The sequence below is a fragment of the Lithobates pipiens genome, unplaced genomic scaffold (genome assembly GCF_037356315.1).
Source record: "Lithobates pipiens isolate NorthernLeopardFrog02 unplaced genomic scaffold, aLitPip1_a1.2 Scaffold_13, whole genome shotgun sequence".
Lineage (NCBI taxonomy): Eukaryota > Metazoa > Chordata > Amphibia > Anura > Ranidae > Lithobates > Lithobates pipiens.
Window position 1 is genome coordinate 110655515 of NW_027507718.1, and position 15398 is coordinate 110670912.

General features: G+C 41.1%; 1 protein-coding gene across 3 annotated transcripts in view; it reads left to right on the top strand.

Annotated features, from left to right (window-relative positions):
• The window catches only part of CPLX1 (complexin 1), a 283741-nt gene extending 277047 nt beyond the window's left edge, over positions 1-6694 (top strand). For all 3 annotated transcript variants that reach the window (XM_077475392.1, XM_077475391.1, XM_077475393.1), the window contains one exon: positions 2955-6694. In XM_077475392.1, coding sequence (XP_077331518.1) covers positions 2955-3152 — 198 coding nt within the window. In that variant the 3' untranslated portion in view covers positions 3153-6694. The remainder of the gene's footprint in view (positions 1-2954) is intronic.
• Positions 6695-15398: the final 8704 nt, after the last annotated feature.

The window sequence follows — 15398 nt, forward strand, 5'->3', positions numbered from 1 at the left end:
TTTAATAACATTAAAGGACACTGGTTTGATTGTAATGACAATTAGTTATTTTGGCAGTTTAATGTGTTTTACAGCCTGTTGACAGATTGTTGCTAAAATCCTCTTTTCTCTGGCTGCACTAACCAGAGGAATGATGGTTTCAGCAACAGGCTGTCATCATTACAGCAGGCCAAAGCCATGGGATGCCAGTAAGTATACATCTGGGGTGAGGGAAGGTGTCAGGGGGGCCAAGTAAGCAGGTTTACATGAAAGTTTCATCATTTAAGTCATTTCGTTTGTGAAGTTTGTGAAGCCACTGAACAGAGTAATTAGTAACAATTGACACATTTTACTTGCAAAATAGGCTATTGTAACATACAGAATGTAATACAAGTATAACAGAAAAAGAAAAAGTATACTGTTTTTCAGTGAGCACAACTTTATTGGGTTGGCTACAGACCAGCTTTAAAGCCCATCTTCAGCTGAAATAACTAATTACCACATCTCCCTCTCAACCTTGCTAAGTGCCAGCGGCAAGGATATAACAGCAGAGTGGGATCTAGAGCAGAGTTATGAGGAGTGGGCTCCCACTCCTGCCCTCTGCCTAAAGAAGTCAGTTCTGCTTTGCTAGGACTGCAGAGAGGAACAGGTGAAACATATTACCCTGCTCACAGATAGCAGGCAACAATGAGCACCAATCTCTATAGCAGGAGATCAAAACTTTGCCAGACAAAAAGAACACTTTTTATTGGTGGTATATGGTATTATGTCACAATGAAGGATGGATTTGTAACAGGTGTGCTGTAATATAAATTATAAACCCTAATTTAAATATGCCCAGAGTCCATTTTTAAAGTTAAAAACCAATCATATGCTTAAAAACTGACATCAGTTACCAATTTGAATAGAATCAGCATAATTGTTATTGCTGTATAAGATTCTCTTGAGCATAAATTAATTAATACATGCTGTAATCTTACTCATGTACTGAAGCCTTGTATTTTATGTAAACTCTTTCCGTTTTCTTGTGATTCTTAAATATAATTAATATGAGAATGGCCTGAGGGACAGACCTACATTTTTTTGTGTCTATGATTTTGACAGAATGTCATAGCTTATTAAAGCATCAATCGTATGAATTATTACAACGCAATATTGCTACATCAAATTTGTCCTTAGAAGCTATTTTTAATCATTTATTCAAGAGGGGCTTACATATTGTGCCATAATGTCTATATATTTAATGCTCTACTGTATTCCTACAGGATTGTTGTGTTATTTTGTAATATCTCTAGAAAATGGTTATTGATATATTCACAATATAAGTAATATACAGAAGGATCAGTCTCTAAAAAAACTGATACTTCAGTATGTGGTAGTTGCTGGGGATTTAAAACACCAGAATTGTTTCTTATATGTCTGAGTGAATTCTTTAATAAGGTTTCTGTAGTCCAGTTGCCATAGCCATTGCAGAGGATCCCTTTCCCCATAGTAACATAGTTGGCAAGGTTGAATAAAGACAACAGTCCATCCAGTTTCCAGTTCAATCTGTGTAGGTGTGTGTATGTGTAGAAAAATCATTTTCCCCTAAATTTTTTTCGTTAAGATGCCCATCCAAGAGTCTTTTAAAACGATCCATACTTCCTGCGGACACCACCGATTGTGGAAGAGAGATTCACATCCTTACCTCCCCGACAGTCAAAAAACCCCTACGCAGCTTAAGGTTAAACCACTTTTCCAGTGTCATCGTGTGGCCCCATGTCCTCTTACACTCCCTGAGGCTGAAAAGTTTCATACTTATGCTGGGATCACCATTGAGATATTTGTACAATGGAATCATATCCTCTCCAGGGAGAATACATTTAGCACTTGTAGTTGTCCCCATATTAATTTAATTGCCCTTCTCTGGACTGTCACCAACTTGCATTTATATCTTTACCTCCCCCAAGTGCATTACATCACATTTACCGGTATTAAACTCCATTTGCCTTGCAGTAGCCCACTCCGTTGATTTATTCAGGTCGTCTTGTAAAATTTCTATATCCTGCTGTGTTGTTATTGCCCTGCATATTTTTGTGTCGTTAGCAAACATAATGGAAATTAAATGTTATAGGAAATAGATTTTCCTATAACAGCACTGTAGGGTATACCCTGAATTGCTGATCAGTGGATTCTGATGGCAGGGAAATCTCCCCACTGTCAGAATACAATAGCTCAGCAGGGAGGATTCCCCTATCCCACAAATGTGTGGATGGGGGAATCAAGCCAATTTTTTTCATTCAACCCGCTGCCTAAAGTGAGGTCCAAATTGCATTCCTGGTACACTTCGAAGGGGCAGGGCCAGTAGCTTGCAGTTTGATTGAGCGGGACTTGGGGAGTGGGTGTGCTCGGACTGACTCCTGCTGAGGCACACGTGAGGCTGTTTGTGAGCAACAAGCAGATGGAGAGGCATAAAAGAGTAGAGCTCTGGCGGGATTACTCAAGGCTCATGTAATCTGAAATTGTGGTGAGTTTGAACCCCAGAAGGGTGTGTGACCCACGGGTGGAGCAATCTGGTGGAAGGGTGCACATTCGACAGACAAATATTGATATCACCATCTGTGTCTGGACTCTCCTTTCTCTCTTAAATCACCATCTGATATTACTATCAAGGGATGATTATTTTGGTTGTTTTATAATTTGAAAAATATTTTTTAGTCCGGTCATTTTAAATTGACAGGAGCGCCGCTAATGATAAAAACTATTGGATGATTTGTATATCAGTACTTTGCATTTGTCATAGAGAAAAAATATTTTCCACTTGGCATGGGACTTAGTGATAGAATATTAGTCTCATGGTAGTTTAAAGCAGTCCTGTGTACAACTGGGAATGCTTCATTGGAAGGAATTTAAAGCCTCTTATGAACCGAACAAGATTAGGCGCTTTTATGTTATTTTACTGGAATTGATTTATCGATTGTTTATTTCTTTTACAGTATGGCATTAAGAAGAAAGAAGAGAAAGAAGCCGAGGCACAAGCTGCTATGGAAGCTCAATCTGAAGGGAGCTTGACACGTCCAAAAAAGGCCATCCCTGCTGGCTGTGGGGATGAGGAGGATGAAGAGGAAGAAAGTATTCTAGACACAGTTATTAAATACCTCCCAGGTCCACTTCAAGATATGTTCAAGAAATAAAACGTAGTAGACTGTGGGACTGTTTAATACATAAACAGAAAAGCAATGGATTTCCCTTGTTTAGTGGGAGATTTCAGTATTGCCACATGCTACCCCCCCCCCCCCCCCCCCTATAAACCTTTGCTCACTAATATTCCCTCCACTTTATTTTCTCCTTTCCTTTTGTACATAGTTACATAAAGTAGACACCTCTCAAAGGATGTCAAGGTTATGAGCTGCAGTCTACGCAATTTTATTATAAGCCATAGTACATTTGTGTGTTCAATTTAGTGGTTGTATACACAATCCACTTTATACTTTTCATTGTTACTATCCATTGAGAGTCAGTGGGTTGCTGTTAACATGATACATGGTTTTCCAGCAAGTTTTGGGAAAGGCCGGTATCAATGTTTGTTTCTGGCAAAAAAAGGTGTAAACAAAGCAGGCAACTTATCATTAGGAGGTAATCAAATGTGTGTTTTTCATTTCATGTTCATCCAACAGTAAGAGACAATTCAGAAAATGAACCATGTAAAGCTCCTATGCCTGGGAGGACTACAAATTGTAACAGCCTTTGAAAAACATGAAAAGCTGTACCCTGTTTCTATTTAATCATACTTAGGGCCTATTGTGAAATATTTCCCATTGCGATTATTTGATTAGAACATTTGCTATTAAAATCCTGGCAACTTCATTTACTTTTAAATACTATTTCTTTTAAGTTCATAATTACTAGAGCTGACTGAGATAGCACAAAGCTCCAAATTATTTTGTACCGTGATTAACATTTCAATAGTCACTAATCCTGTATTTTCCAGATTTGCCTATGTACTGCATCTTAATACATAAACCACAGTTGTAAGTGCTTTACTGGCAAACAGGAGTTGGAGTAGAATCCAGCTTCCTAAAATTGGAAGGCGGCACACAATGGATTTATATTATGCTGCTGGATGACATTTATTTTATTTTTTTTGTTACATTGAGTAATAATTATCAAGCCTTTTTACTTGAAGGTGTTCTTTGTGTAGAGTATTTAGAATGAAATAGAAAGTGGAATTATGACAAAGTGCTGATTTAGCTGCAGAGTTCTTCAGGCTAATGGTCTTTTGTTATCGATCAATGGAAACAGCTCCTGCTGAACAGAGATACTGTTACTTTTTCACAATAAACAAATGTTTAGATGGCCAATTTAATAACAGTTTAGCTGGTACTCTGTAAACCAGAATTGTTTCCACTTTTAGTATAGAAAGAATTGCACAGCAGCGGAGGTTTCTCCTTAGGGCTTCTGTTGCTGCAGTAATTGGACCCTCCTGTAGTGCCCTGATTGTTCGGCGCTTGTCATTTTTATTTAGCTAAGTAGACTTCCAACAACACATCAGTAAAAAAAATGACGTAAGACAGCCAGCACTGATGTTGGTGTTACTCTTGCTAGAGAGCAGAGTATAAGTGGTGGTGTCTGCAAGTCTGCAAGGGACTTCCACTGATGACCAACACTCAGACAGAGGGTTTCTATTCTGCATTTTTCTGAAAGTGGAAACCCTCCTAACATTTGATAGGTGGGCTGTAAGAACAAGCATAAAACATACTTGCATTTTCTCCCACTAAATAAAAAAAATCAATGAGCCATCAACAAAAGCTACAGCAATATTAATGCCTGCCGAAATATCATATATGTTAACAGAAGACTCACTCCAGTGGTCAATTCACTACCTACAAACAAGAACTTTCAGGACAGCTGTTGTCTGATACAGGTCAAGCTCCTATTCAGTACTGGAGGCTGCTTCTACTTCCTCATTCCAAGAAACAATGCTAATTGCAGGCCTAAGCACATCATCATCCTCATATACACAGTCACATGCCTGCCCAGGGACTGTCATTGTTTAAAGGAACTCTGTCATCATGTATTATGCTGAGAACTAAACTCAGACAGGCAAACTGCATTAGGTCTTCTTACATAACCCCCTCTTACTGCGGAAACTTGACCATATTGAGGAAAAATATCAATACTGCTAAAAAAATCAATACATCCATGAGCGTCAGATCAGGAGGTTTTGTGAACTACTTGACATTGAAAGCCACTACATAGTAAATAAGGTCAATGGGATTACTGTGCCGTGGCTTTCAGTGCAGATCTTAGGAGATATGTTTGTACTTGCAGGTGAAACACAATGATGATGTAGGGGATGGAGGGGATCCCATACTCACCTAAGTGTTGATTTTGTAGCAGAATTGCAGCATTGTTATCTTGTCTTAAGTATTTAAACTTATTACAGCAAACAGGCCTTCTGTATTATGGCCTACAAATTTCCTGTCTGTGTTTTTTGTCATTGTAGCAGGTGGTGACAGGTTCTTTTTAAGAGAGTTAAGCAAAGGCAGCCTCCAGCATCAGTTAAGAGCTGAGATCCTGACAAATTTCTATAAAATCCTGTAGATAGTTAAAATACTGTAAGTAGATGTATTTTGTTAAACTAAAAGATTTTGCTCTTTAATTCAATATAAATAAAATGATTATTATTTTTCTTTTTAAATAGATCGATGAGCTACAATTGCATTCACTATTGTATTCATCGCTATTTTGAAGTTTGCCTCTCATGTATCTATTTAGCAAATGGAATGTGAGGCTTAAATACAAGACCAAAGAGAAGCCTGGTTCATTTGTTTAATTCTTGCTGAATATCTCTGTCATCCTTCGTTGCTTTCTGTCCATAGATGTGTTTAATCTCAGGTAATTGAGGTAGTCTTTTGTAATTTTCTTTGTCTTATAATCAGGAAGGGGTGCATTGCATTAAACAAGACCTAAGGTTCTGCCAACTGAGTGCTAGATTTGCAATTCCTTCTGTTTCACATTAAGGGAAAGGGGAATCATCACTCTCTGAATTTTTTCAGAGTGTAATGACTAAGTGGAAATAATGTGGCATCGTTTTAGGTTTTTTTACGCATAAATTACATCTACCTTTAGAGAAAGCCATATTTTAAAAAAAAACAGACTGCAATATTAATTTTGAATGCTACTATGTGTAAAAGAGAATTGGTCATGTGTTAATTTGCACTTGAATATTTCCGTCTATGTTTACTGCGTGTTAGTTTAGTGTTTTTCCCTTCTGTGTCAGAGTAACACCTATCAATGCTGCTCTACATGTCTCCTTTGACAAGCTTACTAATATGCTGTTGTCATGTAATGTTACTGACTTGCTGTTGTGAATTAAATGTAATGTCTTCTCTGTACACTACATTAATATGTGTTTCCTCTCTGTGTCAGTACAATGTTTTGGGTAACAGTCTTTTGGAACTGTTTTCACACATAGAAATAAATCCGCTCAGCCATAATTTTGTGATTAGCTAAATCATTTTGTAATTTAAATGCTCATATACCCGGATCAAATGCATGCTTCAGTCTTCTTAGTGATGACAAAAAAAAAAGAAGGAAGATGTAGAGACTTTGTGAATGTAAATTTCATTCGTAATTTGCCTGCTATTCCTCATTGCATGATTTCAGTTCAAATGTTCTTTTAAAAAGTGGAATCACAGCCAATAAAAAATAAAGTGATTTCATGCTTTTCTTACATTGTTTTCTATTATTGCGTTTTCTTATTACCAGGTGGATTTTGCCCAAAACTGTTATTCTATATAACTGGAAAGGGCATATGATGTTGTACTAGTACCTTGTATACCTATATAATTTCCTTTTTTTCAGGATTTCATTTCTGCTAAAGCACGCAAATATCTTTACGCTCAAAAATTATTATTTTTTATTTCAGCTACATGGATCACAACTGTTATTAGTAAATTGACACCATAATGACAATAAGTAAGCTGTGTCATTTCAGAGAAATGGCTCCCCAAACACCCTGACATCATCAACATAAGAAGTTACCCAACCTCCCCACATCGCCATCATACTAACTCGAATCTCACAGACCTAGTCATGGAACTATTTACATCATATGGGTCAAATTATATGTGAGGATTTACACCCACATTAATTCTTTTAACACTGTGTCTGTTCTGTTATTATAAGAAAACAGTCAAAAAACAGCAATGGTGCGCAATCCAGGAGGCTGTTGGAAAAATGGTATTAGCAAAAGCCTCGTTGAACAGATTATTTTCAAAATATCTTACTCTGGAATGCAGGGGGTTTCTAGAAGAACACAATAAACTTCTGTGCCTGTGGCTATTGGTCACAAAGGCTGAAAAATGTTACCTATTCAGTTTTTTTTTTTAATCAGGAAAATTCTTTATTGAACAGTTTGCAGCATTCCAGGTGAATATGCACTGTATGTATATATATATATATAAATATATATATATATATATATATATATATATATATATATATATATATGCAGTGCAGGCAGTGTATTAATACATATATACTGTTACACTGTGTGATATTTATATCTATATATATATATATATATATATATATATATATATATATATATAGAGAGAGAGAGAGAGAGAGATACACCTCTCTCTCTCTATATATATATATATATATATATATATATATATATATATATATATATATATATATATATATATACAGTGCAGTCAGTGCAGCATTTATAAGACCCCTATGACAGATTTAGGAAAAGAAACTGCATGGGGTCCTCCCCAAAATCCATACCTGAACCCTTTGGGTCTGGTATTGATCTTTGAGGAGAACTTCACTTCAAAATGTAAAAAAAAAAACAGCGTGGGGTCCCTCCAAAAGCCATACCAGGCCCTTAGGGTCTGGAATAGATTTTAAGGGGAACTCAATGCCTAAATTAAAAAAGAAATTGGCATGGGGTCCCCCCAAAATCCATACCAGACCCTTATCCGAGCAAGCAGCCTAGCAGGCCAGGAAAGGGGGAAATGAGTGAGTCAACATTGAGAGGGTGCCCCCCAAAGCACCTTCTCCCCATGTTGATGGGGACAAGGACTTTTTCCAGACAAACCTGGCCATCAGTTGTTGGGTCTACGGATGGGGGGCTTATCAGAATCTGGAAGCCCCCTTTAACAAGGGGACCCCCAGATCTCAGCCACCCCATGTGAATGGGTATTGGGTACATTGTACCCCCTACCCATTCACCAAAAAAGTGTCAAAAAGTAAAAACCACAATAGACAGTTTTTGACAATTCCTTTATTAAAAACATCAAAAAAACATTAAAAACATCCCACAATGTCCATCCACCTTCAATCATGCCACCTGACGGACTCGAAAAATAGAAAAAAAAAGCTCCACTTCAAAAGGCGGCTCCCATCGACTGCTGTCTCTTGGCTGTGACAGCTGTTATATAGGCAAGGGCGGGGCCACCTGGTCACTTAACCAAGTGACCCCGCCTCCTTATGATGCCAGGTGATGTCATGTGACATCAGAGGGGCGGGGTCACTCGATTATGTTTGTTTCCCTTTTTTAATAAAGGAATTGCCAAAAACTTTCTATTGTGGTTTTTACTTTTTAAAATTTTTTTGGTGAATGGGTAGGGGTACAATGCACCACTACCAGATTCTGATAAGCCCCCCACCCACAGACCCCGACACCTAATGGCTAGGGTTGTTGGGAAAAGGTCCTTGTCCCCGTCAACCTCAAAGCACCCTCTCCATGTTGAGGGTATGTGGCCTGGTATGGTTCAGGGGAGGAGTACCCGCTCACCCCCCTATCCTGTCCTCCATACTGCATGCTCAGATAACGATCTGGTGTGGATTTTTGAGGGAACCCTTCGCCAATTTTTTTTCAAATTTTGCCGCAGAGTTCCCCTTAAAACCCATACCAGACTCAAAGGGCCTGGTATGGACTGGGGAAGACCCCATGCTGATTTTGTTCGGTAATACATTACAGACACGAGCCACTTTAACTAGTTGCTGACCGCCGGCCGTCAAATGACGGCCAGGCGGCGCACCTATTGTGGCGGGAGGCCGTCATATGACGGCCTCCCGTTTAAACAGAGAATGCGCGCGATCGAGCGCGCGCATCCCTGTTTCTTCGGTGGCGGCGTGTCACGGAGACACCGCTCGCCACCGAAGGGGGTGAACAGCCATTCGTTATGGCTGTTTACCACGTGATCGGCCGTGATGAAGTCACGGCCGATCACAGATGGTAACACTCCGAACGTGCACGGCGCATGCGCGTGCACGGCGGTGGCGGCGTGTTCCCCGGGAACACTGCTCGTCACCGACGCTGGTAAACAGCCATTGGCCGGCTGTTTACCCACGTGATCGGCTGTGATCCTTTCACAGCCGATCACAAAAATGTAAACAAACTGCGGTAACGGGATGTTACCGGGTTCTCCTCCTCACACACCGATCGTGTGTGAGGAGGAGATTGCAGTAACATCTCGTTACCGCATACAGTGTACACCAATCATACTGATTGCCCCCCCCAATAAAGAGGACCTGTCACCACCCCTCATAGTACCTGTCAATCACAGTCCATCAGAGTACCTGTCACAGTCCATCAGAGTATTTGAGTACCTGTCACAGCACATCAGAGTACCCGAGTACCTGTCACAGCCCATCAGAGTACCTGTCAGCCCATCAGAGTACCCGAGTACCTGTCACAGTTCATCTGAGTACCCGAGTACCTGTCACGGCCCATCAGAGTACCCGAGTACCTGTCACAGCCCATCAGAGTACCCGAGTACCTGTCACAGCCCATCAGAGTACCCGAGTACCTGTCACGGCACATCAGAGTACCCGAGTACCTGTCATGGCACATCAGAGTACCCGAGTACCTGTCACGGCACATCAGGGTACCCGAGTACCTGTCACGGCCCATCAAGGTGCCCGAGTACCTGTCACGGCCCATCAGGGTACCCGAGTACCTGTCACAGTCCATTAGAGTACCGAGTACCTGTCACAGTCCATCAGGATACCCGAGTACCTGTCACAGTCCATCAGGGTACCCGAGTACCTGTCACAGTCCATTAGAGTACCGAGTACCTGTCACAGTCCATTAGAGTACCCGAGTACCTGTCACAGTCCATTAGAGTACCGAGTACCTGTCACAGTCCATTAGAGTACCGAGTACCTGTCACAGTCCATCAGGGTACCAGAGTACCTGTCACAGCCCATCTGAGTACCCGAGTACCTGTTCCAGTCCATCTGTGTACCAGAGTACCTGTCACAGTCCATCTGAGTACCCGAGTACCTGTCACAGTCCATATGAGTACCTGTCACCGCCCTTCAGAGTACCCAAATACCAGTCACCAAACCATCAGAGTACCTGTCACCAGGCCATCAGAGTACCCGAGTACCTGTCACCAGGCCATCAGAGTACCCGAGTACCTGTCACCAGGCCATCAGAGTACCCGAGTACCTGTCACCAGGCCATCAGAGTACCCGAGTACCTGTCACCAGGCCATCAGAGTACCCGAGTACCTGCCACCAGGCCATCAGAGTACCCGAGTACCTGCCACCAGACCATCAGAGTACCCGAGTACCTGTCACCAGACCATCAGAGTACCCGAGTACCTGTCACCAGACCATCAGAGTACCCGAGTACCTGTCACCAGACCATCAGAGTACCCGAGTACCTGTCACCAGACCATCAGAGTACCCGACTACCTGTCACCAGGCCATCAGAGTACCCGAGTACCTGTCACCAGGCCATCAGAGTACCCGAGTACCTATTTGCAGCCCATGTCTCATAGAATATACGTTGGGGTGTTTGCTTTCCAAAATGGGGTCATTTTGTGGGTAATTTCCCTGTCCTTGTGGTCCAGGACCTTCAAAAGTGTGATGGGTAGGAATGAAATGAGATGTGTCATTTATGCTCCTAGAACGCCTGAACGTACTACTTCAATGTTCGGCCTCTCTATGTGGCCAGGCTGTGTAAAAGTCCTACACATGTGGTATCGCCATACTCGGGAGGAGTAGCAGAATGTATTTTGGGGTGTAATTTTTGCTATATACATGCTATGTGTTAGAAATATCTTATAAATTGACAATTTTGTGTAAAAAAAAAATGCGTTTTAATTTTTTTCCACATATTCCAAAAACTTCTGGAAAAAAATGAACCATTCAAAAGACTCATTATGCCTCACAGATTATACGTTGGGGTGTTTGCTTTCCAAAATGGGGTAATTTTATGGGAAATTCCATTGTCCTGGTACTCCAGGGCCTTCAAAAGTGTAATAGGTGGTTGAGAAATGAGATGCGTAATTTTTGCTCGTAGAACGTCTGAAGGTACTACATCAATGTTAGTGCTCTGTATGTGGCCAGGCTGTGTAAAAGTCCTACACATGTGGTATCGCCGTACTCGGGAAGAGTAGCAGAATGTATTTTGGGGTGTAATTTGTTGTATGCATATGCTGTGTGTGAGAAATAACCTGATAATATGACAATTTAGTAAAAAAAAATAAAAAAATAAAAAAATAAAAAAAATCTTCATTTTGCAAAGAATTGTGGGAAAAAATTACAACTTAAAAAAACTCACCATGCTACTTACTTAATACCCTGGGATGTCTACTTTGTAAAAAGGGGTAATTTGGGGGGTATTTGTACTTTCCTGACTTGTTAGTGTCTCAAGAAATGAGGTACACCTGATGTACTGAAGGCCTGATCAGAAGTGATCAATTTTCAGTGATTGGCACCATAGTTTGTAGACTCTATAACTTTCACAAAGACCAAATAATATATACTAATGTGGGTTATTTTTACCAAAGATATGTAGCAGTATAAATTTTGGCCAAAATTTATGAAGAAAAATTACTAATTAGCAAAAATTTATGACAGAAACGAAGAAAAAGGCATTTTTTTCACAAAATTTACGTTTTATTTTATTTATAGCACAAAAAATAAAAAACCCACTAGTGATTAAATACCACTAAAAGAAAGCTCTATTTGTGTGGAAAAAAGGACGCAAGTTTCATATGGATACAGTGTAGGATGACTGAGTAATTGTCATTCAAACTGTGAGAGCGCTGAAAGCTGAAAATTGGTCTGGTCAGGAAGGGGGTGTATCTGCACTGTATTGAGGTGGTTAAATTACATTTTTTCCTTTAGAAATGTAATTTTGCTGTGGTACTGTTGTACTCATCCTACAGATGCACCACTTTACAGGTAGACTAAGGGGACCCCCCATACACGGTATTTAAAGGAATATTCAATTTTTATTGTTTCACTTTAAGCTTTATTAACCACTTCAGTCTCAGAAGTATTTACCCCCTTCCTGACCAGAGCACTTTTTGCGATTCGGCACTGCATCGCTTTAACTGACAATTACCCGGTTGTGCACCCAAACAAAATTGACATCCTTTTTGCTATAATAAATATCCCCCAAATACATATAAAAAATATTTTTTTCCTCAGTTTAGGCCAATGTGTATTCTTCTACATATTTTTGGTAAAAATGTTTGCAATAAGCGTATATTGATTGGTTTGTGCAAAAGTTATAGCATCTACAAAATAGGGGATAGTTTTATGGCATTGATATAATATATTTTTTTTATTAGTAATGGCGGCGATCTCTAATTTTTATCATGACTGCAACATTATGGTGGACACATCGGACACTTTTGACACTATTTTTGGACCATTGCCATTTTCTACAGCGATCAGTGCTATAACAATTCACTGATTACTGTGTAAATGACACTGGCAGGGAAGGGGTTAACCACTAGGGGGCGATCAAGGGGTTAAGTGTGTCCAAGGGAGTAATTTTTTATTTTTTTTCCATAAAATGTTTATTCATTTTTCAAAGAAAAAATATGATAACAAGCTGGACTTAATGTACTAAAGAGGCAAAGTACAGATCATTATCACAGACAGTTACAATGAAAACATTAATACAAGTGAACAGTCAAACAGAACCTTGAGTCAGAGTTAGGACCTGAGGTGAACTTGTCCCTACATCTCTGGCTCGAACTTAAAACAGTGCAATTCCCCCTACGTCTCTTCCCCTTTTCTTTTCCTCCCCAAGATTGCCATTTTAGTAAGTATTAAGGGGTGTCTTTTCAAGGGCAAGTCTTGTGTCTCGGGAATATTCAGTCGCCTATAGATGTCGGTCTACTTCCCAGAGACCCAATGTAAGGTTGGGGTGAGCGGGGGGTAATACATCAGCTGGAAGCGAGGTGTAGGGGACCAGGAAGGGGTTCACCTTGTCAGTAGGTAGCCGTCAACCGTTCGTGGGGATGGGCGTCTGCGTCAAAGGTCGACCCCCTGTGAGGGGGGATAGTGGGGGTGTAAGGAAAAGAGAATGGGGGTGAAAGAGAGGACAGTGGAGGAGGGGATAGGGGGTGGGTGGTGGAGGCATAGATTCGGAAGGGGATATTCTCTCCGGACTTCCCCAGTTGCCTATGTGCAAAATGAAGAGGGGAAACGACAAATCGGTCTGGCCTATATAACCTGGGACTGAGCGAGCGTTTTAAGTCAAGGCAGGGTCACTCTCCAGATCAGACAGGTCTTTGCCCAGAAGGTGAAGGGCTAAACGGGTTTACCCCGGAGTTTAAGGAGCCGTAGTTTTCGAAAACGTGTCCATTTATCCCATATCTGTGCGAATTTGTGCGGGGAGTCTCTAGCAATGTAAATGAATTCCTCCATCTCTCCTATCTTTGCTACCCTATTTAACCAGTCATTTGTGGAGGGGACGATGGGAGACCCCCAATGGATTGGGATACAGAGTTTGGCGGCATTGAGTAAGTGCATGCCCAGAGAGTTCATGTATGTGCGGTTTGGGATCGAAGTGTGGTGGAGGAGCATGCGGGCTGGTTTGAAATCGATAGGGCTGTCGGTAATGATGCTGGATATTCTGTTCACCTGGATCCAGAAGTTCTGGATACTGGGGCATGACCACCATATGTGTAGGAGGGATCCATCATTACCTAGGCATCTCCAGCATTTGTTAGGTATCTCTGGGTTAAACTTACTAACTAGATCAGGTGATCGATACCATCTGGAAATAAGTTTGAAGTTATTCTCCTGGGTATTCACGTTCAAGGAACCTTTATGCGTGATGAGAAAGATTTTTTCCCACTCTTCCTCCGAGATCTCCATTTGCAGATCCCTTTCCCAAGCTAAGCATGCTTTCCAGTTTTTCGGTGATTTGGACTGGGAGAAGAGTGAGTGGGTTGTCGAGATTAGATGACGTTGGTTTGTGGCTTGTGAACAGAGAGTCTCGAAAGGTGTCAGCTGTCTAGAGAGTTCAGTTTCTCTATGTACCCCTTTGAGAAAATGGCGTATTTGAAAATATGACCATTTGGGAAAGGGAGGGCTGTCTTTGTCTATCGGAAGCGCAGTATAATCCAGGATTTCCCCGTTTTTGTAAAACTGATGTGCAAGCAGTTCTTTATGTGGCCAATTACCTTTAAGAAAGTTTATGGACATGCCAGGGGGAAACGCTGGGTTAAGCCGGATAGGCATGAGGGGTCCCGGGTTGGAGGAGAGGTTGAATTGGCTGCATGCTTCTTTAAAGTTAATTAGAGTGGCATTCACAAGGGGATGTTCTTTTAGGGCCTTGGGTACAGAAGAGGCAGGGATCCAGGGCATGTGTTTGATGGGTAAGGTCGAGAATGCGTTTTCTATATTGACCCAGTCCTTATCCGGCCCATGAGCTGACCAGTCAATGATTCTGACCATTTGGCAGGCTAAGGAATATAATTTAAGATCCGTAAAACCTATACCCCCTACGGTTTTGGGGCTCGTAAGTTGGTTATAGCTAATTCTTGGGCGCTTATGTTTCCATAAAAATTGTGTGGACGCACGTTTGAGGTGTATGAAAAAAGAGGCGGGGAGCTGAATGGGGATCGTCTGTAGTAGGTACAGAACTCTGGGGAGCACATTCATCTTAAGAATGGCTGCCCGGCCAAACCACGAGAAGTGGGGCTTGTCCCATCTACGTAAATCTTCGGTAATGGAGCGCGACAGTGGGAGGAAGTTTTTTGAGAATAGGTTGGGCAAATGCTTGGGGAGTTGAATTCCTAAGTATGTTATAGCTTCTTCCTTCCAGGAGAAGGGAAACGCGTTTTGGCATCGGGAGACTAATTCATTAGGCAGAGTAATGTTTAGAGCATTAGATTTCGAGAAATTGATTTTCAAATTGGATAGTCTGCCAAAGGTTTCAAAGTCTTTAAGTAGGTCCGGGATTGATGTTAGCGGTTCGCTGAGAAACAGAAGTATGTCATCCGCAAATGCCGCTAACTTATGAGTATGTCCTGCTACCTGAACCCCTCTAATATCTTCATTAGATTGGAGGCGTCTAAGGAGGGGTTCAAGCATCAAAATAAATAGAATAGGGGGCAGAGGGCATCCCTGCCTCGTTCCGTTTCAGATGGTAAAGGTATTTG